Genomic DNA, 25,618 nt, shown 5'->3' with positions numbered 1-25,618 from the left:
CTTTTATTTGTAATTTTCAACATAGTTAATGATAAATGTATATGAACAAATTCATATGCTAAATTAATTTCTAATATTTTATAAGAAAATAGATTTCAATGTAATTACTATTTGAGAAAAACTGAAACATCATGAAGTCAAGTACTGTAAGGAATTTTCAGTGTCACATAGGGCACGCTGAGAGATCTGAAAGTTAAAAATGTACATCTAGATTTAATACAATTTATTGAGGTATGCACAAGCAATATACATGCTATGAAAAAACTATAGTGTCTTGTACTGCAGTGATTGCTTCTGTTGTTTATCTTCAGAGACAAACAGAGCTGGATTTATTTTACTGTTTTTAAATTAGGATGAGAGGCTCTGAGGATTTTCAGTCTGATGACATCAGTGGAGAATATGGATTTTACAGAACGGTTAAAGTATTTGTTACATAATTCTTGTCATCATGTCATTCCTGATTAGAAAAATTCATTTCTGATTGGAATGAAATCCAATCGATTTTATTATGTCAGAATTTCTGTAGTAAGATTATCTAATACATACTAATGTTCCTGATAATTTTCCTATTTGCAAATGGTAGTTCTCAGTTCAGGACTTTTTACTTCCATAAGATTTTTTCTTCTCCATTTACAACTGTTTTATTACTGTAAAATTATGAAATACAGTTTTCTTGCCAAAGCAAAACACTACATGAATTATTCGAAGAGCACTTTTGTTCTTGCTATTCCAGACAAGATCTGCATACCACTAGGAGTAACAGACAAAACAAACCAAAGGAGACTTCAAATTTTTGAAGTAAACAATAGTGGGCTATTAATCTTAATAAACTTACATAATGAATTCTATCAAGCATGAAAAAAAACGAGTGTTTTGAAATAATTGTTTCTAAAGTAAGGACTCCCATTGTCATTCTCAACATATACACAAACGTCAATTCAAGTACACTCCAGATCAGTGAAAATCTGAATACTGAAAACTGCCCAGTGAGACAGTTCTACTAATGAATTGCTTAGGTGTCATGTTCCTCAGGTTCTCTGTCTAGCAGGTGTGTTTAGTTAATACCTAGCATGCAGTGACAGGATTGAAAGCATATTAAAATACTTTTTTTTTTTTTTTTTAATGTAAGAGACAGGCTATTGAAAGAAAATGGTTACCCATGCTATAGTGAGAAGCTGTGGTTCAAGATACAATGCCTATTTAATGCATAAGAGGTTCAACCTAATCCTATATATAGACTGAGAGGAGCGGTCCTTGAGAGTAGCCCTGCAGAGAAGGACCTGAGGGTCCTGGTGGATGAAAAACTGAACATGAGCCAGCATTGTGCTCTTGCAGCTTGGAAAGCAAATGGTATCCTGGACTCCATCAGAAGAGGGGTGGCCAGCAGGGACAGGGAGGTGATTGTCCCTCTCTACTCTGCCCTCGTGAGGCCCCATCTGGAATACTGTGTCCAGGTCTGGGATCCCCAATACAAGAAAGACAGGGAGCTGTTAGCGAGGGTGCAGAGGAGGGCCATTAAATGTTCAAAGGGCTGGAGCACCTCTCCTATTAAGACAGGCTGAGAGAGATGGGCTTGTTCAGCCTAGAGAAAAGAAGGCTACAGGGTGACCTAATTGCAGCCTTCCAAGTACCTAAAGGGAGCCTACAAACAGGAAGGGAGCCCACTCTTTAGAAGGGAAGATAATGGCAGGACAAGGGGAAATAGATTTAAGGTGAGGGAGGGAAGATTTGGGTTGGATGTTGGGGAAGTTCTTTACCAATAGACTAGTGAGGTGCTGGAACAGGCTGCCCAGAGAAGTTATGGATGCCCCATCCCTGGAGGTGTTCAGGGCCAGGCTGGATGGAGCTCTGGGCAGCCTGGTCTAGTATTAAATGGGGAGGTTGGCAGCCCTGCCTGTGGCAAGGGGTTTGGAACTTCACGATCCCTGAGGTCCCTTCATCAACCCAAGTCATTCTATGATTCTACGATTCCACAATTCTATGACTCCTGGGTTGCAAGAATAGCTGCACTTCCTCATGGAGGTGCTATTACAAAAATCAAATTACTTTTCAATGGTGAAAACAGAAAGAGAAACAACTCTATTGTTAAAGTGGTCATTTACAAATAGTCTACAGTTTCAATGATCAATTCAGAATTTTATATTTACTAGTTACTGGAAAAAAAAACAGAGAGAAAGAGCTTATTATGTAAACAAATAGCACTCTTTTTGTTGAAGTAGTTCTTCTCACTTTAAAGAATGACTGAACTCAGCCCATTTTATAAACAAGTAAGAATTCAGATTCACTTTACCATCAAAAACTCAGAGCTTCTTTTGAAGACGTGTATCAGCTTTCTAGACTCTCATTCTGAAAAGTTAATCTTTCAGCTAGTACAATGTCTGATTACTAGTTTAGTTCCATACTGTTAGCATGCTGGAAGTTTAAATGACAGTCAATTGTAGCTGAAATCTTTGAAACTGGTAATTTGTGGTCAATGACCAGTAGGGATGTCTTTTGTCTAAAGAGTGTCAACTGATGGAGAAAATAAGGTAAAAGAAGGGAGAAATCTTCTCTATTTTTCTCGTCAAAGACATATATGAGTTTGGCTGGCAAATTGGAGGAAACAGAGAATTATTATTTACCTGAAGAAAGTATGGTGCTCCACACAAACCTTCCATAACCTCTTAGCAGCCCGATGGTTTGGCAATTTGAATCCAATAGTGCTCTCAAACTGTTCCAGCTGGAAAGAATTCACAAGTAAATTAAACAATTTCCTTAAGGCCATTCACACAGTTCCATTACTGTAACAAGCAATAATTCTCCTATCATAAGACTTCAAAAGAAAAGAACACAAAACTCCAGAGTTTCTAACCTTTTAATATAATTATATTGGGTGGTTTAGTCATGATGGGTGATGATCACTTTATCACTTCCTATCTGTACTAATGACTCTTGAGAAATCTAATAATACTTTGCTTTTTCTTGCTAGTTTTCTGAAAAGCTGCCCAATGTACTTTTAAACTGCAGGAAGTAATTGTACTGCAGGTTGTGATGTATGCTTTCATTGGATTTAATACCAATCTGAAATCCATACTGTACTGTCACTCTGACTGATCTGTTTCATTATATATCAGATTATAGAAAAAAATATTACATCTATATTTATACATCTGTATTCCAGAACTTACAAAACTACAATGTTTGTATTGGATTGCTGGCATTTAGACTTCAAACTAAATTACTTCACCTTGTGAAATGCAAGAACCATCAGTATTGTTATAGCTCCAGCCACCTCATTTAAAGTCTATTTACACTAAAACACTGTAGTGACTTCAAATTGATACTGTTCTGCACTTCAATACATCAACAGAACAGGGTCTGGAAATTACTCTGAAGTTCAGGTGAGCACAAACACACGACTGTTCTGAGAAATGATGGGTTGCTTTATAAAACTGCATAGGCTAATAATTTATGGAAATTTTAACAAGACATCTTGAAAAATATTTAAAACTTGCCTCACTGCTTATAATCACAATTGATTTAATATCAGCAGACAGTAGCAATATTGCTTTTACATGAGACTGTGGAAAAATAGTTGGCACGCCACTGAAAATTTTTTTACAAATTCATATTTTGCTTTATCAGACAGTACATATCTTGCCTAGAATAACTCAGGAATAAATTTAAGCCTTTCTTTTTATTTAGCTCTGCAATTTCACTAACATCTTTTGTCTTATTTATTCACACAATAAGAGATACCCTAAACATTTCAGAGTAAAATTCATAAAGTTCAACATGTTTCTTCCAAGAATTTCCTGTTAAAATGTGTTCAAAATGTAAGCCTTCCTTCTTTATCAACTTTCATTAACTTACAATGGTATCTGAAAAGAAAGTTGAATTCAGTATTTCCATGGCTGCAAAACAAGCATCTTACAGGACAATTCAGGCCTTTGGCTACACTCAAAACTAGAAGCATTGACATTTAATGAACAATTATAGCCAAAGAGGAAGTGAGTCTGGCTTCTCCCTTAAGGCTGCAAGTTTCTATGAACAGGAAAACGAGGGCAGAGCACTAGATTTATTTGTAAAACTTCTGCATTTAGTAAGAAAAAAGAGTTTCTGCTTGGATAACATTCTTTAAACCATAAACCTGCTAGAGTGCCTGGTAAAATGGCACTAGGTAAAATGATGTTATTTTGTTGCTAGATAGAAATGATTGGACAAAAAAAAAAAAAAAGCAAGATAGGAAGCCATTACTTACTTCCGCTGGCCTGACTTTGATGTAGAAATTACTTCTCTTATAGGAAATCTTCAGAATTTTCGGCCAAGCAAAGCGGTTGATTCGCAGTCTGTCTTTGTAAATGAGTAGTCCATTAGCACATACACCCAGCATGATATCCACGCCTTCAGAATCCTATCATGTATGAGACAGTTTCATAAAAATCAGGTTAATAGTATTCCAAAAATAATAATTATCCCTGGTATAACTTTGAAGGAAGAATTTTGTTTCATATCCAAACCTGAATGATGGTGATAATGAGATACTTAAGGAAGAAATGGCTAAGTAAAACAATTTTAGTGGAAACATTTTGGACTTCAGTAGTGACTTTACTACTGCTTTATCTGCATATGCCAGAGTTCTGGAAAACTCTTATATATATTCTGGTAATTAGAACTAAGTCAACAACATGCAACTAGGAGAAGTATGGTAGGAGTGCAATCAATAATTTTTATATTAAAAAGAAAAGAAATTAAGAACAGATCTTTTCAACTTGTGAATGAAAGTAAGAGCAAGTTGGTGATGATGGTGATAATTTATATTCACTTTCTGTTCCAGTCAATATATAGGAAGTAGTGGATAAGTAAATGAAAATATCAACGCAATTAATTCAATCAAAGCACTGTCAGGCAACATATCTTAGCATTCTGTGCCCCTTACAGGCATTTGATGTCTGTTTAGGAGGCTACAGAACCAAGCACTTTCTGATAAGACTTGGATATGCCATGCCACGGCATACTAACACAGCAGACTCCTCACAAGCAACAAATGAACTAGTACAAAAGCCAACACTATCATTAAAAAGTTGCTCTATCAGCATAACAATTAACAGCTCCAAGTGGACCCTGGCAAACAGCGCTCCTAAAGCTTGCAGCTACTTCTTCACTACAGCAAAGGAAAGCTCTAAGGAACTTATATATATTGAGTTTTATAAAGTGCTTCCAACCATGTGAATTGCCATGCAGCTCTTGTACTAGAAAGAATACCAGAGACATGTTTAACATACATGAATAAAAACATAAGTGTACTTCTTTCAAGCATTTCTAAGAGAACACAGAAAGTCTACAGGAAAATTGCAAATGTGTGCAATATTTCTGTACACGTATAATTTTTCTCCAGTATTTTAAAGTTTTGTTTTTCTTTTATATATATAGAATTGATATACTTATAACGCACCAATTTTCCTAATAATCTGAGGCTCTGTATTTGGGGGGAGGGACAGGTTTGAGGTTGAAAGGGGGGAGTTGGTTAATTGGCTTGTTTTGTTTTTGTGGATTTTTTTACATTAAAAAATCCCATGAGGAATGCTAATTTGATTTGAGCCATCCAGAGGAGTGGAAAGAAAACACCAAAAAGCACCGCCTCTCAAGACCTTTCCCTTCCCATACTCTCTAAGACTTACAGTATCACATAAATAATTGCATATTCTTTTAGGTTTTACTTTATAGTCCCAAGTCTCTTTGGCATTAAAATTCAGACTTAAAATTCACTTAGTCACTCTCAATATTCTTAGGATGCATGCATAGCTATGCATTAAATGAAGCTAGATTTAAAATGAATTCTAACAATTTTAGAGCTAAGTAATTACCATGATCAAGAGATAAAAGGCATATATGTAATTACTGAAGTTCCGAGAAATTTTAAATGAAGTAATCTGTATATGCTACATCCTTTAATATCAAGCACTGTCTTCAAACCAAACCCAACCCCAATACCTTGGCATGATGCAAATCCACTCCATACATTGAGAGCCTCTTCGCATTTTCTAGGAACTGGGAATCCGCCTGTGCTGGAGTCAGGCCCCTAAAACCATTGAATAAACCTTGAGCTCACAGACAAAATTACTGACAATCAAAACTAATTGGAATAGAAAAACATGAGTTTATAAAGGTATCAATAGCACATTTGCCCTAAAGGGAAACTGTTCTTTTAGAGTATATGATATTCTTTTAATACTATTTTTTAATTCGCTGTTTCAACATTTTTAAGTCAACATTTCCTAACAAACTAATTCATAGCTCTTGACAAAAGTGTCTTTCCAAACTACTCTTTTCTGATATCTTAGTGAAGTTAAGATTTTGAAATGCTTGAAATTAAGAGACTCCAGTTATATAGCAAAAGACTTCCAGAGCAACAATAAACTTCACCTTAATAGTTTTACACAAACTCTTAAGAGAAATGACACAAGCATAACAAAGCATTTCATTTTGTCCAACTATACTGATAGACCTGTGTGTTTTGTGTAACTCAGCTACTTTTTCCTCCATTTCTTGAGTTTGATTGGGTGCAAACTGAAATTCACTGATGTAGTCACTACGATGCTCCTCTGGGTCATGATCACCCATTTCAGCCTGCAGGGTATATGAACCCAGGAGGGCGTGAGTCACAAAAGAACATGGCAGTCGACCAGAGGCAATATCTTGGCGAAGCTGTAGGCACAAGAAATATCTGCAAGACAAAGGAAAGGGAAAAAAAAAGGAAAAAAAAAAAAGGACAAAGTTACCAATTTACCAATTCAAGTTCATATTGCAGAATTTCGCAGATACTTGTCATCATAGAAGTACACTTTAAAGCAAGTGAGTACATTAGTAATTTGTTACACCTTGTTTTATTTGAGTGTCAGTTTACTATGAGGTAATGTCTTCAATTTTTAAGAGTCAGTATCACTTTCATAAATAATCTGAAAACAGGAAAAATTCTGATTTCCAATGTATAAATGAATGAAAAAATATATCTAGTAACAAAAGTAGACTTAGGAATGCCTTCATTTCACATTCTTGACTTACAGCTGTCTACAGTTTACAAATAAAACCCATAGATTTCCTGTTCATTTCCTACTGAATATCTCTTTGGCTTAAAAATTGTAACTTTTATATACCTTATAAGTTCACACTAGCTAATCAAACCACGTAACACACAATACAAATCTGTTTTAATACTGGACTCATAACTGTCTCCCTTAAACCACATATAGGCTAGAATTTAACTTCAAGGACTGCAGACGATCTTTTACTAGATATAGCAAGTTAACAATCAGCAGACATCATGCCCAAGCACAGATATTTAATTAAAAAAATTTTTTTTTTACAAGTGAATCCCGAATTTTAAGGAATTTAGCTTTAAGCTATCTTTAAAATTCTTTTCTCAATTGACTATGCAATTCAAAGGTCAACTGACTGACTGAAAAGTTACAAAGTAAACACAAGACAGGTAAGATATACTGCATACTAAAGGTCTTAAGTTATTTATAGTAATGTATCAACTACAGATTTGTAAAACTATCTTATTTTGTGCGGAATACTGATCAGATGCAAGATGATATGTAATAACATCTCATCTCAGCAGAATTAACTAATTCCAAACTAAAAGCAAGTGCTTATGTTTTCCCTAACTACTGAAAAAAATGAGTAAATAGAACAAACTCTATCCCCTGGTTGTTTGTTTTACAATTCTGTAAAATTTAGGTGCCTAGAAAGCGCTGAGAAGGCAGTGGATACTACATAAGAACTAAGAAGATAATTATTTCCATGTTTTAAGGCTATATTCTTGAAAGTCTAAGGTACAACACAACCATACTCTCACTTATTCTATAATAAAGCAGTAGCCCAAAATAAGCCACAGATTTCCTTCAGACATGATCATTTTCATTTACCTCCCCCTCCTGTCTTCCTCCCAGATCATATCCTGCTTATCGTTGTATTCTTTTTTTCCTGAATAAACATTGACCTCTCATTCTTATTAAGAAATGCCTCTTTAGAAATTTCTGCTATCTCACAATTCTCCCATGCCAAAGAACACTTTTGTGTCAACGTTCCTAAGAGGAGTTGACACAAGAACAACTATAGCACTGTATAGTAAAAGTCAAACCTGCTATGGCATCCAGAAACCAAAGAAGTCTAATTTGATCAAATAACACTTTTTTAAATTTAAAATTATGAACTATGCATACCTAGTGATGTCTTCAGTCAATTGAGAAGGGTCAGGAGGATAAAATTTCACATTAAAAGTGAACAGCCAAGGTAAACCTAGACACAGGAAACAACTGTTAAGGTCAAATACAGATGAGGCAAGCAAAGAAAGAGCCTTACTGAAAAAAATTTTAGGCAGTCATGTAAATCTTAGATTAATGAAAGCTTGAAGAAAATACCTGAAAGTACTTTCCCCCTTTTTTATATTATTAAGAACCACAGATTATTTTCATTATTAGTTAACTCATACAGTGAAATATTAATATGTTGAAATTTATTTTTTAAATAATGTTTTACAACAAGTTATGTAAACAACATAAATGTTTCATTTGAAAACAACCATACTATCTTACCAGGTATTCTGTTCAAATACATGCAAATACAAGCAACTGTTTGCATTAAGTCTGCATTTATTACCAACACTTCCAGGGCTAACAATCTCCCTGTTTAAATTGATTGTACTTTGATGGACTGTACAATTGTTATGAATATGAGATGCCAAAATAAGGTCTGTGTTGCATACAACAGAAAGAAAAAGTAAACTGTTATTGAATGCATGGAAGACAAAACATAAGCAATTTCTCCCTTAACATCATTTAAATTTTCTCAAACAAGAATACCTTTAATAACTATAAAACAATTGTGCTTAAATTTTTAATTAACGTGTCAAAACTGTTACACCATGTTCACCTTACATGCCAAAGCACACTTAAAACTAGGCTAATATTTTGACAAAGCATAAAATGGTGCCTTTAATCATAACTCTAGTTTCAAAACAGCTTTCAAACCTTAAAAATGTGAGGCATTCAAATAATGAAAATCCATTATTGGAATGTCACACTTTGTGCAAGAAGAATATGCTCACTGAAAAGTACTAATGACTTGACAAAATATAGAACTTTCCAAATTCAAACAAATTTTATTTGGCACAGCAGTCATGTATGTATAAAAGAAAGTACTAAAATAAAAAGCCAGAAAAAGAATTTAATAGTTTGTTTTTGCACGCTGTTTCAAAGCAGCTAAGCTTTACCATATCTTGCCAGACATAGAGTAAAACTAAGTGTAATCTGCCAAAAAAAATGATGAAAGATAACAATAATATAAATAAAATTAACTAAAGTATTTTTCTCTCATTCCTTTTCTCCTAATACAAAAAATATTTTTTGTGAAAGATATAAAAATAACTTTAAAAAAGAAAAAATGCAAGGATTTTATAAAGCTGGTCAACCATGAATTTTGTACCTCTAGTAAAATTTTTTAAAAGCTGCAATGTAAACATAAATCACACATTAAAAGATGTCTATTATGGCAAAAGAAATTACCAAAATGCCATTTCCAACATAATACTATGGATGCTGGCATTTTTTAAGATTGTTTTCCTAGATATCAAAAACCCACTGCTTTAAAATTTCAAAGCTATTAAAGTAAAAAGGTATTTGTGTCAAAATTTCAGCATTTCAAAATCTACTTCAGATTTTTTGACATGAGAACTCACCGGAGCACTTTAATTTCTGCATAATTCTGTTTAACTAGAACCTGCTGGATGCTAACTCACCATTTCCTTTAAAGAGCTTGGCAATCTATAGCATCTTAATGTAAATATTTGTTAGGACAATGATAGCTTTGCTTACAAACTAAGGGACATCTTAAATGAGAAAGCCTAATTTGTGCGATGGACACATAATACTGAATTGGGTAAAATATCCTTCACTGCATCAATTACTGAAATCTAGCACAAGACAGAATTGAGACAAAAATACTGGAAGAAGTTTTCTAACAATAACTTGTAAGATGAACAAATAGAATGAAATCTGAAATAAGTGATACGATGGAAGTGGACTTATCTCTCAGAAATTTAGCATTATTTAATGCTAATGTTAAATAAATCAAATTGATGACAAGAAACAGTTGGGCCAAAAATACCTATGCTAACAGTAGTTAGGAATTCGAATGATAATGGAGGCTATGGGGGAGAAGTTGCACTTCAACACAGGTGCTAACCAGACAATGCTTTCCTGGAATGAAGCAACGTTTCTTGGTATGAAGAAATTTTTTTCTGGCCTAAGATTACAGTCAAACTAGTCACAGGTTAATTCCTGCTCAACTTCCACCTCTTTATTGTCAGTAGTTTTACCTTTTCCGTACTTTTCAGTACTTTTATCTTTCAGAAAACTCTGTAGCTAGGAACCCAGACATTGCTGAGGGGGAGGAGGGGAGAAAGGGGGGAAAAAAAGCTGCTAAAAGCTAAAAAGAGCACAAATCTTCTCAATCTACAGACTACGTGAAAAATTCCATGTCTGCTCATGCTAATTCCCATAACTAGTTCATAGGAAAAAAATGTAGTTGACTTTCTACGAAAAAATTTCTGGACAGTTGATAATCTTATATTTTATCTGAATACTGAAAACACATTTATCCTCAAAATATAGACCAGCAAGTATACTACAACACATGCAATCTATATTTCTAGTTCTCAATACAGCATACTGTTTATAATCACAGCATCACATCACAGAGTCACACAAATATAACTGTCTTCACACAACAATGCATGCTATTAGTAACACTATGAATTGATAGCCAATATAAAAATAAAGGGTATTTTAAATGATATTAAGCAATTTGTCTCTGACAAAACTCTGTCTAAATAATATAAACTATAGAAATGTCAAAAAAATTTCTAGACAGCTTGATATCTCAAAAATGCTTTTGTGGTAACTTTAGGCACATTCTTAGAGAAAAAGAGTGCAATATAACTAAGCAGCTAGCAACATACAATTAACATGATTAATCTCATTCAAACTTCTAAAGCAGCGAGTTTTTATTCCAGTAAAACACATTTTATAGCTTTTACTCATAGAACCATAAAGGTTGGAAAAGATCTGGAAGATCATCTAGTCCAACCACCAACTCATCACCATGTCCACTAACCCATGTCCCTCAGTACCATATGTACATGGTTCTTGAACACCTCCAAGGGTCATGACTCCACCACCTCCCAAGGCAGTCTGTTCCAACACTTACCAGCATTTCTTATAAGTTTTTCCTAACATTTATCCTGAACCACCTCTGGCACAGCTAGTCCTATTGCTACTTATGTGGGAAAAGAGGCTGACACCCACCATGTCACAATCTTCTTTCAGGTTACTGTAGAGAGCAATATTCCCTCCCCTGACCCTCCTCTTCTCCAGACCAAACAATCCCAGTCCCCTCAGCTACTCCCCATACGACATCTGCTCCAGACACCTCACCAGCTTTGTTAACCCTCCCTGGACATGCTCCAAGATCTTAATATCTTTTTTGTTGTGAGGAGTCCAAAACTGAATCCAGCACTCAAGATGCAGCCTCACCAGAGTTGAGAGTACAGGGGAACAATCATCTTCCTGCTCCTACTGGCAACACTATTTCTGATACAAGCCAGGATGCCATTGGCCTTCTTGGCCACCTGGTCACACTGCTGGTTCACGTTTAGCCGAGCACCAACCAACAGCCCCAGGTCCACTTCTTCCACACAGTCTTCCAGCTACTCTGCCCCAAGACTGCAGTGGTGCTTGGAGTTGTAGCCAAAGTGCAGGACACACATTGGTTGTCTTGAACTTCATCCCACTGCCCTCAGCCCAGCGATCCAGCCTGTCCAGATGCCTCTGAAGGGCCTTCCCACTCCTCTCTGTGCCTCAGATAACAATTTTTAGTATACTGTGCAATTAGGGCAGGTGCAGTGTTCACAGACAGATAAAAAATGCTCCATGAAATTAAGAAAAGCAATAGGGAAGATCTGTAATCAGTCCACATTTTCAAAGCTGCACAAACAAAAATAGAGTGCAGCCAGTCTTTTTTGGACCAAGATCTAGCTCACAAACTAAACTGTAAACTGCAAAATCATTTTTATAACTAACAGGAGTAAAGGAACACTTCCATGGGACAACTCTTCCTTTAGCAGAGGTGTTTCCTTCTCTTCAATGCTAAATTCTGGTAGATCTGTATTAGCTACAAATTTCACATGTATATAGTTATTTACATAAAAGAGTTGGATATAAAAAAAATAAAGTGACTTTACACATACAAGTGAGCATGCTTTTATATATATACACATACATACAGAGTCATTTTAGGCATATATATTTTACCTGAGCTTGCTATATGTTTTGTTAGCAATAAAATCCAACAGTTAGAGCTGTATATTAAAATCCTAGTCTTTTCCTTAATAAATTCTAATTTCCTGTACTGTAATACACGGTGTTGCAAAATTCTAAGTTTGTGCTACACAATTGTCTGAATTCTATTTATTAATTTATCACTATTTGGTCTACTGTGCAATTTGAAAGTACACATATTTAATCATATCATTATTCCTTCTTATCTTTGATCCTGAGAAGTTGAGATGTTTAGTCTTATCTGCAGAATATACCATAGAACCAAGAATGCCAAAAGTCTTCCTACTCCATGGTATACCTTAATTACTGGTTATACATGTCTTAAGCTCAATATTGTATCTGGCTATTTTTAAGTTCCCCAGTGTGCATGAGTGGATGCCCATTAACGATAAAGATGCTTTGAACAGACTTTAGCATGAATAAAAACAAAGATTTAAATGTATAGCCCACGATTTGCCACCTTAACTGGTGTATTACTGTATCTGCTCTAATCCACTTCCAGAGCATTAGTTTTCCTCACTCCCCTCAATAATTAAATTGAAACAGTGAACAAGTAAATTCAGTTTACTGTCTTCCCTCCATCAGCCAATCATTCCTTTTTAGAAAAAGGAAACATCTTTTCTGTCACAGTAACTGTTATCTCTTTTGATGCTAGAGGACATGATCCCATTCAATCTCGAAATTTAATCATCTATGTAAGACACTACTGTCTCCCTTTATAGCCAACAAAGGTTTACCTCTCAGATACCTATTTCAGAATGCAATTGCTCACCTCCTTCTGAAGAAGTGGACACTTCTTCAGAAAACAATTGCTGTTAACTTAGATGGACACAGTTAAGCAAAATTAGAACAGATTAATTATACTACGGGTACTGCCATGAGTTTCTAAAATCTTTACTATTAAAAAAGTACTCTCATGACAAAAATAGTAATGCTTAATTTCAATAGCAAAAATAGTTAAAATATACGATATACAAGGTGAGAGTGCACAAAAAACCCACTACAGTCTCTTCTGCCCTCAGCATTTCCAAATGCTCTCTATACCTTATTAGCTATACAACACATGATATGCAATATGAATTTTTTATATTTCATAATAGAACTTTTTCACAGTAAAAAATACTAATAGTGCAGCAAGTTTAAAAGAATTAATTGATACAACAGTGCCTTGGACTTAAACAACTATTCAGCGCTACATACAATTTTAACTGTCATTTCGAAAATCATGAATTATAACTGCAGCAAAAGCAGGACACATACCAGTGACCATTTTCAAAATTTGTATGGAGGGAGGGATAAGCAGGTCTATAACTCACTTTCACATACTTCAACTACACAAATGAGCAAATAAGTTTCCTAGAACATATATATCTTCACATCTCAACTCTACTGCTGACAAACAACTGATCTTCAGTCACAATACCATGATGAAACCAGGTTTATGTAGCTTACTCACTCAATTGTTAGACTTAGTCAAGAAAAACTCAAAAAAACAACACCTGAATTGAATGTTATATACACACTGCACGTACAGTGTCTTGCGCAGAAATTCTCACATTAAATTTTATGTAACTGTAAACATCATACCCTCTGTAAAATTCAGGATTTATTTTTTCCAAAAGCAGCTACTGTTTGTCCCTTTACTATATCCAAGAGCTGAAGTCTCAGTTTTGCAAAAGCCTGAATCCACTTTGGATGTACCACTTTTCAAAATAGTGACAGAAATGTAATTATCCCACCTGAACTAACTGGATTGAGTTTTTTCACAGTTATGGGAGTTTTAAAAAAAAATTCCTGAAGAGCTCAGGTTGACTGAAGCCAGACAAGTTTTTCTGTCACCTTCATAACTGTAAGACGACAGCTAGTAATTTAAATATATTATAATTGAATATTTTTAGTATGTAAGATACCTATTCCTAATTATAACTAAATCTGAGAAAAAAAAAAATACAAAAAGCCTTCCTTTCTTTATACCCACCTAGCTGAGAAGAAAAATTTACTTTTGCAGGACATGGAGATATCTGGAAATTTTAATACCTTGATTACAAAGACTACAACAGTATGTTAATTACTTGCAAATCAGTGTAAGCAACTTCGGTTGTTTACCTTATATAACATGCCTCTGAACTCTGAAGTACTACAGACCAGAGAAAAAAATCCAATTGAGATGCCTCATTTGAGAAATTGGACCTGATCTCCTATATAAAAGCATATGTCTTCATGCTGTATGAAAAATCGTATTCCCTTAAAGTAGTTTTGAAGTACATATTAGACAGTATTAAAAAATGTTATGTAGTGCATCCAGAACAACTGCAGGCCATTTCTCACATTTCTGAATCATGACATTAGTAGGGTCTATAGAAAGCAGATGACTACTGAAGACAATAACACAAAACATCAATGTACTCATTCTTTTTTCAAATATTAAAATCTAACAAAACATCCTTCAGCACACAAATAATAGGTTTTTACTGAAGACCTGACATTTCTTCAGAATAAGAAGTTACTATACATGTAACTTTTTTTCCTTGAAAGAATAATTGTAGATGGCTTCTACTTATATAACCATATTAGTAAATTTAAACAGAAGTTTATTAACAGAATATTAAATTAAAATAGTTCTCCAGTGAAACTTCTGCAACTTTCATTTCTTCACTGAAAATAAAAACACATGCCTTCCTTAACATAATAAGGGATTTCATCAATTTACAATGTTATCAAAAGGTTTAATTAACATACTGCTTTTCTTACTTACAAGTGTTCCAACTGGATCAAACTCCTTTAAACTGATCAAAATCAGTTTCTTAAGTAATTTACATTCTTGTTGAGTTGGAAGTGTAAGCACACATTTTATTATCATTACTTCGTCATAAAATTAGCATCATCTCCCCACTTAGATGTCCTGTCAGCCTCTAACAAAAGAATGTTTCCACTGAATAATAATAATAATAATAATAATAATAAATAAAAGGAAATCATGTTGGTCACAAATATGTGACCAATGAGAAGAAATTCATTAACACCTGTTCTAGCCCTTTTTAGTGGTTATTTTGAGACATTTAAAGTCAGGAAGAGTATTTCCTGAATTTATTGTCTACTGTAAAAGTTACAGGGCTATTGAAATACTTGACTGAACTTTATGGGAACAGAGGAAAATAAATCACCCGTTGTATAGGGGTTGGAACTAGACGATCATTAAGGCCCCCTTTCAACCTAAGACATTCTATGACTCTGATTCTATCTTGAGTATGGGAAATAGACTTTTCACAGGTATTCAATCTGAAACACGCTGTAGAGAGTATTCAGAAGTTCCACAATTGACAACAAATTTAAAAAAAAGCCAATGTTGGACTTGTCAGTGTTTTCAAACAAATACATGCTTTCTGTAAGATATACTGATTTTCTTGTAGTTTCATATTCTTGTTGTGTCTTTGAAGTTCAAGAGCCCTACAGCAACAAACATGACTATTTTTGGAAGATAACATTCTCCATCTCATAACTCAAATAGCAGCAACCTTTGAATAACATTCACTGTTTTGAGATGCAAAAACATCAACTGATTAGTCAAATATAAAACAGAAAAATTTGGGTCAGCAGCCAGTATAATGATTAAGTTCCACAGCACAAGTCTGTTTCACTCCTTGGATAGCAGACAGAAACAGAAGCCTTGGTTTCTGTTCTAAGGCTGAATCCATCATTATCAGACAAATTCTTTTAGCACTCTAAGCAATTTAGGCAACATCCATACTACTGAGTTCAGAAAGAATGTTTCTGTGAGGAAAAAATGAGAGCATAACATCCGAATACAGAAGTACTTACTTCTAATTTGTCTCTTAATTTCCTTTGAAGAATCTAGCCAGTTCTGGAAAAATAATAAAATAATAAACAAATTTAAAATCATCTATCAGCAAGAGGAAGAATTAATTCCATACAATTTCATACAATGCAATTAAGGTTTGTACTGTTCCAACATCTGTTCTCTTTAAATTTCCCAGAGAATCCTAAAGTTTAAGTTGTAATTTGGTAGCAAGTCTCTTCACCCTTGCACATAAATGAAACTGTGTAATGTCTTTCCCTTCATGGTTGTCTAATTGCTTTAGACTATTTATGCTAAGTGGATATTCTTACAGTAGAGGTTGTCTAGCAAATTACATTTGACAAATGCAGTTCTCTCATTCTCATTTTATTGACATAAGCAGATTTCTCAGGAAAAGTTATGTAATCCCTACGTGCCTGTGCCTACATACCTGTATAGAACTAACTAAGACAAGATTTTTCTCTTGATATCTAAAGATTTATTATTCTTATCATTTTTTCTTAAAGAGCATACATTCTAGCTCTGATAACATTCAAAGGCGCTTTGAAAAATGACTCAAGTTTTGAGTTTCCCCAAAGCAAAGTTCTCTATGAACATGCATGATTTTAACACTGACACAATGGCAACATTCAAAAATAGATGTCTGGCTCTATTTTAGGCAATGCACATCAAGTCAGTTGCTCATATCAACAATAAGCTGCCTAGAGACGTTGTGGAGCCCCTGCTTCTCTGGAGAGCATTTACACTTCAGTAGCCCACTGCAGACAGTAACAGCCTCAAGATCAGACGGGACCTCAGCACCAGCACTAACATTTCTAAAGATGCAACTCTATGAGCATTGCTTGCCTAACCTACCTAAGTACCGAGTCTTGCGTACAATATGACTCAACTTTCAGTCTTTGGTGCCAAACTGTAGACCCCAACAACTGTTTTGCAATATCTTAGGGTCCTTTTAAACAGACTTTGCCACTAAAAAATAAGTCTATTTCAAACAGACAAGGCATGCTATATCATCCTTTTATGGATCTCTATGGAGAATGTAAACTACATTATACTTTTACTCTACTGCAAATCTTTATTGTAGCTCTCTGCTGGTACAGGATGTGGCATCTGTGTATACAACCCGAAATTCTTGTTTCAAATGATCTTGATCCAAGCTAGTTTTGTCATTGATGCTGAGCATTTACATTAGACAAATACTGTTTACAAATAAATGCAAGAAAAACTTTTTTTAATCATTTCTTAAGCTGCAATTAAAATACAAAGATAATTTCATATTCATTCGGTTTTAGGAAGCGTGCAACATCTGCATTTTGTAACAATTACAATTCTTTCAGAGATGCACAGTCCACAACATTGTTGTGAAGACAAGGATATAAAAACAGTCCTCAAAAAAAATTTGGATAATACTTATTCTGCTTAAATCACAAAAAAATACTAGCTGTTGGAACAATCTTGACAAAGAAAAGCCTTGAAATACATGAGAAGTCTTAGAATAATTTTAGCTGAAATTAATTTCAGCTACAATTATCATACTAATTTTTTAGTTTTGCTGTTAATTCCATTCCCAAATGGCCTTTTTCATCAAATTATAGATAAAACTAAAAACTACCATGAACTCTTAAGCTTAACACAAAGTATAGTATAAATTAAGCAATATAAATATAAATTATATAGTGTGGCATAATTACAGCAGAAAACTATGATGCGTGTGTATATGTTTGTGTCAACATTTTACCTTTCATTATGGCTGAGTAGAAGAAAAGAAAATACAAAATAGAATGTGCTGAAAAATTAAAAGAATAATAATTTCTTTAAATAAATTATTCAGTTCATTTTCAGATTTTTGAAGTCTTGGGTAAGTTTATTGGAAGCAAACTTTGTCAGCTTTCCTTTGTTCCATCAAATAAAATCAGATGTTTGTTTTCCATTTACAAGCATAATTATAGGGATTTTGTTTTTGTTTGTTTTTGGTTTGCATCTGTGTCTTTTGTTATGGATAAAACAAACACTATGGAAAAAAATCTACCCTGAAATAGACCCCTTAACACAGAATAGGCAGGTCTGTCTTTCAATACAAAAGACAAAGCGTACGTATACTACATTGCTCCAGTACGCAAAAATCTATTTGTTTGTGAATGGTAAGGTTACAGATAAGACAAAATAATGAATTGTCAAAGAACAACAAAACATTCTCTAACAGTACAAAAGTATTTTGTCCAAATTCAGAAAAGCAGCATTTCCAGCTGGTGCCCACAACATAAGAGCACAAGCTTTCTAACACTTCTGCAGCCCGCTTACAGTGTGAATGGAGCATTCATGAAAGTTTGGGAGGCGTAATGCAATGAAATACACATTAGGCCAATAAATTTAATGTTTATAAAGTCATGACAAAAAATTGTTAATGAGTAACTTTATCTAAATAGCTTTAACATGTCTATTAAAGCTAACATAACAGTATGATTTGAAAACATAACATCTCTCCCAGCTGCACAGAACACCCATAGAGGAAAGTTAATGGAACTCCTCCTCCAATGGTACCCTGATGTTGCATTAGGGAGCAGCTCTAATTCAAAAGAGTGCCTGGCATTGAGTTTCCACACCCCACAGCTGCTGTCTAGTTCAACAGCTGGCTCCTAAATGGGTGGCTGTGATGACTACACAAGAATGAGAAAAAAAACACATCATTCAGTATTTAGTACTGACAGGGATGGAGATCTGTGGCATTTTAATCTCAAGAGGAAATATTCATAACAGGAAAATGTATCAGAAAGAACTGGTACAGAGATGAAAAAAAGACTTCAAACTTGATTTTAATGCAGAGAGGTGAAAAAGAGAAGGCTAAAACCAGTGAAAATTCCAAGTCTCCAAGCCTTCCATGGCAGATATTGGTGAACAGAACTCATCAGCATCACCACCCCCTCCTATTAAATAAATCAATACATGTCAATTTTTTTTTCTTTGAGAAGAATGAAAGGACGAGATGTGTGAAAATCTTAAGATTCTTTAAAAACAAGAGTAAGTGCACCTATCTTACTCATTCCATTCTGTGAGGCTGTACTATTTCAAATCTACAGACATGAAAGAAACATCAGTTGGATGGGGAGTGGGGGGAGAATGACAAATCTCTCAGCACACAACTAGGAGTTCTGACACTGCAGTGGCTGCATTTCATATTGTCAGGATGTATTTATACCATAAGTGATATTTCAACTTCTGGGAGTCTCTGTTTCCTAAAGGCACCGAAACAAAGTGCAACCCTAACTGAGGTACTTCAAACCAGAATCTTCAAGAGCTCACATCTTGCTGAATATCTTGCCATAAATGTTATTTTGTACAAAAGAGTTACAACTGTAAGCAGTTGCTGATGATATCAGTTGCTTTTACTTCAATTTCTACTTTTTCTGTTTTCTGTCAATTTGTGATCTTCAGAATTTCTCTAATGTGAGAAATTCAGTAAAGTTTAAAGTACTCACGGTCAGAAACAAAACAAACTTTTAGAGCTTTAGCATAGTCACTGAAATACAATTTAGTAAAATCTTTAAATTTGTGTTGTTTAACAGAAAAGTTTTACTTGCATCCTCTTATGACAGTAATAATCAAAGGAGGAAAACAGAAAAGTGGTTGGAGATGGTACTCATGAAAATAGCAAGATAAAAAACATGGAAAACAAATGAAAATTGATCATTTTTTCTTAAGCTCCAAGAATTGTCTATTAAATAGTTCCAGAAAACTAAATTTAGGATCACACTACCGTTTTTTGTTTTTTGTTTGTTTGTTTGTTTTTTGTGGCTTAAGAGTTATTCCACAACCTTGTGTCTTCTTTAGCCTTCATACATGACCAACAATTTTCACATCACCAGTTCTTTCCCCCGCACCTCATCACCTTATTAAGTCATGTGCTGCACAGTAGCCAAATCTAAAAAACTGTCTCAGAATTTTAATAAGTCTCTTACTTCTATTTATATTTCTATATAGTGATTACAGAATGCTAATTGAGAAAAGAAAGCAAAATCAGACAGTTCTCTTAGATGAGTCAGTAAAAACAAAACACTAATGAGGAATACAACAGTTATCATCTTGCATGTATATGAATGTTTGTAAAATATATGCCAATTGCACAAGAGAGGAGCTGCTCTAATTGCTTTGGAAATCAAATTAAAATTAAAAAGCTCAAAAATCATCAGCAATAGAGAAGGACTATCCCTGTTAACAAGCAAATGCTGTACATTCAAAGAAGAATGAAAACAAAAAGAAAACAAAATGGGATATCTAGGTAAAGAACCTCCAATTGCCTACCAAAAACAAAATGTTCTTCTCAGATTTTAAAGACATCGGAGTGAGTAATCCAAGGAATACAATAGTCCAACTCTGCTCATCAATCTTTATTCGAAAACTAAGTGTCTAATGTATACCTAGACCTAATCTCTGTGTTTTACTGGAACTTAGTTTGGACAACTAACAACTTTTCATCACTCGCAGTGTGTGATAAACATATGTCATGTAGTAACATGACATAGGCAGATATCACCGATAACTAAATATATACGTATATATACATACACACATACACACACAAACTCTTACATAGAGAAAAACAGACTGGCTCTTTTTAAGGTATGGCACTGGGTACCTCCATTTACATGAGTGAGGAGTATCAAGAAGCACATTGGGAAAGAAAGAATTGACATACTTTGCAAAATTCCAAACTTTCCTGCTCTGTTTTTAAAAGCTGAAGGCTCTCTATTCCACCTCCTAAGATCTATCAAAATGGATTCTTTCCTGATATAATTCAAGGATCCCGTGTCTGCTTTTAGATATTTCCTCTCTTCCAGTGATACACTGTATTTCACTGTGTGTATACATTCATATATTTCCAAGAATACTGAGTAACACAAACAAAGGGACTGTAAGTGATAACAACAAAAAATAAATGATGTTATGGTATTGCTCAGAGGATCAAATGGGGTACTCTTTGTTGTTACGCTGACAAAACTCGTATTTCTATAAAGGGTTTAAAAATCAGTAACAAAAAATACAATATCCAAGTAAAAATATTTTATACAGGGAAATCATTAACACAGAGGACCCGAATGTTTTGTTCAATGCTTTACAGAAAACCTCCAAAGCAAGCAAGTCCAGAAAATAGCTATGTTTTTGAAGTTCTCAGATTTATTCAGATCACTAAATTAGATTTCATTTTGAACGCAAAAATTAAATGAGAATTAATGAAAAGTAATAAAAATAAAAAAGCAAAAAACTGCTTCACTAGAACTAATTAATACGCATGTAATGATACTTCCTGACATGAAAACAGAGATTAAGATTAAAATAATTACATTTTTTCCATTTCAATTTGCAATTATTAGTCTGTTCTTTATGACGGAAAAGATGACTGCAGGTATATTTTAGTTTGTGGACAGAGTAACAGCTGGTCCATTACTAACCATAAACATTCAGATGCAGGGAAAAACTAAATTGGCTCTTAGTAATTAGTGGAATTAATGCCAACAGCTGATCTAAGATGTTCCTCAACTCATCAATCTAAATGTGCTCACCAAAAACAAGTGTAAAAAGATGAAAGAAAACGTTACCAAAAGGAACTTAAGATAACCTATTTGAACATATTGATGTCAAAACACCTCTTCATTACTGAAACTAGCACACAGTATTGGAGACAGACTAGCTCCAGTCTCATCTGTTCAAGAGTAAATTTTTTTGATGTTTTGAGTGGGCCCTCATGAGGTCCTATTCAGAGTAATGCCTCCACAAGAAAGACGTGGAACTGTTGGAGTGGGTCCAGAGGTAGGCCACGGAGATGCTCAGAGAACTGGAGCATCTCTCCAGTGAAGAAAGATTGAGAGAGCTAGGCTTGTTCAGCCTGAAGAGAAGGCTCCAAAGAGATATCATCAGGACCTTCCTGTAATTAAAGTAATTAAGTAATTAAAGGGACCTTATAAACAGGAGAGAGTGACTTTTTACTTGGGCAGATAGTGATAGGACAAGGGAGAATGGTTTTATACTAGAAGAGGGGAGATTTAGATAAGATACTATGAGGAATTTTTACTCAGAGGGTGGTAAGGCACTGGAACAATTCACCCAGAGAAGCTGTGGATGCCCCATCCTTGGAGGCATTCAAAGGCCAGGTTGGATTGGGCCTCGGGCAGCCTGGTCCAGTGGTTGGCAACACCACCCATGGCAGAAAGGTTGGAACTAGATGATATTTAAGGTCTCTTTCAACTCAAGTCACTCTATCATTCTATGAAAAGTAACTAAAAGTCCTAACATTTTGGACCTTGGGACAAGATATCCTTTATATTATTTGTCAGAGCATTATTAAGCATACGTGAGAAGAAGCAGTGAAATTCTTGGAAAGGTAGGCAGAAGATAAGTTTGTTTTTATTATTTTATCATCCATAGACTTGTTTGTGTGTCTGTTTTTTAAAGAGGCTAACAAATGAAAGTCTTCAGAACTCTGGCAGGTTTGTCAGGCTGTCAAGGCAGAGTTTTCCTATCTTTACTGGCAGGGATGGTAAAATATTTTAGTAGAACAAAATAAACCCCAGGAATTGTTTGATTTATTTACCACTTCAAAGTAAAAAATAGAAACTTCATTAACACACACAGACTATCTTGTACTTGACACAATTTTACAGTGGACTAAAATTGACAGTTTATAAACTGTTTGCTCAAATGTTTGTAAAGGTATATATTTAATACTGTATCCCTTACTAAACTACTGCAGTCAGTAACAATGTCGAGGAAAAACAAAACTCTAATACAGGCTTACCTTCTGATCTGAATTCTCATAAAACAACAGCCCAAAATAGTCCTTTTCCAGTAAATTGAGATGTTCACACACTTTGTCAAATAGAATTTGTCCTTTTGCTCTTTTCTGGAAAAATAATAAAAAAAGTACTATTAGTAAATGCTTGATATTATGAACATCAATAAAACAGGCTGAATAAGGAGATACAATTAGTCAGGACAACTTAAAATATCTATAAAATAGGTTAGAAAGCTGTAAGCTTTCTTACGATAATAACTTTATAATATTTTCAAAACTATAGATATCACTGTAAAAAATTCCATTGTTTTCCAACTCACTAGCAAAGTTGACTTGCAAGTACAAGGAAAATTCAGTACCATTTCTTATTTTAATTATTTCACCCATTTAGTTGTTGCTAAATAGTTCTTAAGTTAGTTTTTCTTGATCTTCATTTTTTAAATAAACAAAGACTTCATGTGAGACAACTTTTTCTACATTATCTTCTAAATATCAAGAAGCTTTCCAGTTTGTTAATTTTAGTTAATTTCTGCATTTATAGCATTTTTGTGTTACATCTCAATGACTTTTCTGAATCACATATAAACTCCAAGAAAACATGTAACACTTTTAAATTGAAAAGGGGAAAATCAGATATCATGAAGAAGTTCTGTAATACAAAGGTGTTGAGCCACTGGAATATGTCGCCCAGAGAAGTTGTGGATCCTATCCCTGAAGGCGTTCGAAGACAGGCAGGACTGGAATGGAGGGGGAATTGGAACTGGATGGTCTTTAAGGTCCTTTCCAAACCAAGCCCATTATGGTTCTATGAAAGCCTATCTATGGTTCTACGAAAACCAAAATCCTTCATTATCTTCAAGAAATAAAAAAAACAGAGTAGTCCAATAAAAGTAGGTGATCAAACTAGTAGAAACAAAATACAAGAACAAGCAGAGCATAACTAACAAGTCTGTCAAAACTGTATAGAGATTTTGAGGGGAAGAAAATAAATGAAGAAGGCTGCCTTTTATTTAACTCTCGTTACCCCAAAAATCCATTAAACACTCAAAAACAAGGTCTTAGAAAAGTTTATTCTCAAAAACAAACAAATCTCTGGAATTAAAAATAAAAAAAGAAAAAGAAAATCATTTTCATTTTATGTTAATTTTAATATTGCAGCCTGATATTTTATAATGGTAATGAAAGATATAATTTTATTTTACTCATAAAACATCTGCTTTTTGCAGCTCTGAAGAATTACAGCTTAATTAGATTGCAGTTAGTCCTGAAGTTTTATCTGTTATTTCCATACTAGAAAATGAGAACGTAAACAAGGTCACCCCGTGTCTTCCTATTGCTGGTACTGACTGGCCCACATCCTGTTTCTGTGCATCAGGTTTTAGGGGGAAAAAACTGTACTGGATATAACAGCTGACAAGAAGCAAAACATCATTTGGCTTACAATACACAATCAGGGGTAGGGAAGATCAGAATTTCTTTCTGCAGTTAAAATACAGCCTGTTGGTGGAACATTTGAACATGAACGGCATGCAGTTTCGCCTTTTGAACCTACATGACTGTTCAGCTATTTGTGGCATTTACCAGCGAGGCCACAACATGGCATTTTCAGAGGCCTGGCAGCTGAAAGGAATTTGTGCATTTGCTTATCCTACAGATTTCAGTAGATGCCATACACTACTACAATTCCAAAGAAACGCCATCAACTGCCTCTGTGTAGGCCCTGGTGACACTGAAGTGATTGTATCCCGCAGACAGCGACAGAGCGCTCACAATGCTCCTCAAGTGTGCCTCTCACTGCAGCTCCATGGTGCTGCGCTAAATGTTAAGGCTGGGAGGGCAGAGAAAACGGTATGCGCAGAGCAAATAGTGAAGGCGTTGTTTTATTCCCCAAGAATCCAAACCCCTACTTAATTAAAGACTGTACTGTTCAGCAGACGTTGCAGTCTTGAAGATCAGAATTTTTTCAAAAGATGCAATTGTAAAACAAGCACAATTTGTAGCCGAAGTGTTACAAAGCACCAGGGGATCTTAGAAGTCCAAGTCACTTTTGAAAAAAAGGAGTTGGGAACTTCAAGGCCAGTTGGTACTTTCACAGATTTTACTCTTCAGAAATACAGGTAACTATTTCCCCAGCAGTTTGAAGTAGCTACTTTTCTCTACTGCCAGCTACAGCTTAACAGTCAAGAGTGGTGGGCTGACCCCAGCCAGCTGCCAGGTGCCCCCAGGCTGCTGTCATGCTCCCCCTTCTCAGCAAGATGGAAAGACTGGAGTCAAGGAAATTAGACCTGGAAGTCTGTGCTGGTGACTGATCTCACAAGGTACATTTCTGGCTTAGAGATAGCTTCACAGTTAAACATTACATCAAATCTGGAGCAAAGTTTTAAAAACCTGCAAAATTATTTCATTCTTTTTTTTCTTTTCTTAAATAAAAGATGTTCTAACTTTAGGCAGACCACTTAGGTTTATTCAAATGCTAGACTACACATCACAGCAGTCAAAAAATAAAGATTTTCAAATAAAACTAATGACAATTAAACATCTATTCCATATCAAGTTCAATCATACCTTTCTCTATTCGGGGTTAAAACATTATCTTAACTAAACGCTAAGGCAACACAGATTTATTTTATATAA

At 34.7% G+C, this 25,618-nt stretch overlaps 1 protein-coding gene across 1 annotated transcript in view; it reads right to left on the bottom strand.

The window, feature by feature from the left end:
• EPB41L2 (erythrocyte membrane protein band 4.1 like 2) overlaps window positions 1-25,618 on the bottom strand; it is a 47,453-nt gene that overhangs the window by 8,377 nt on the left and 13,458 nt on the right. Inside the window, exons 3-9 of the mRNA XM_010707366.3 lie at window positions 22,988-23,092; window positions 16,200-16,242; window positions 8,208-8,283; window positions 6,488-6,706; window positions 5,974-6,061; window positions 4,241-4,393; window positions 2,622-2,719 (exon numbers count right to left, since the gene is read on the bottom strand). Coding sequence (XP_010705668.1) covers window positions 2,622-2,719; window positions 4,241-4,393; window positions 5,974-6,061; window positions 6,488-6,706; window positions 8,208-8,283; window positions 16,200-16,242; window positions 22,988-23,092 — 782 coding nt within the window. The remainder of the gene's footprint in view (window positions 1-2,621; window positions 2,720-4,240; window positions 4,394-5,973; window positions 6,062-6,487; window positions 6,707-8,207; window positions 8,284-16,199; window positions 16,243-22,987; window positions 23,093-25,618) is intronic.

Source organism: Meleagris gallopavo, chromosome 2, assembly GCF_000146605.3.
Source record: "Meleagris gallopavo isolate NT-WF06-2002-E0010 breed Aviagen turkey brand Nicholas breeding stock chromosome 2, Turkey_5.1, whole genome shotgun sequence".
NCBI classification, from domain to species: domain Eukaryota; kingdom Metazoa; phylum Chordata; class Aves; order Galliformes; family Phasianidae; genus Meleagris; species Meleagris gallopavo.
This window is presented reverse-complemented; position numbering and strand designations above follow the sequence as displayed.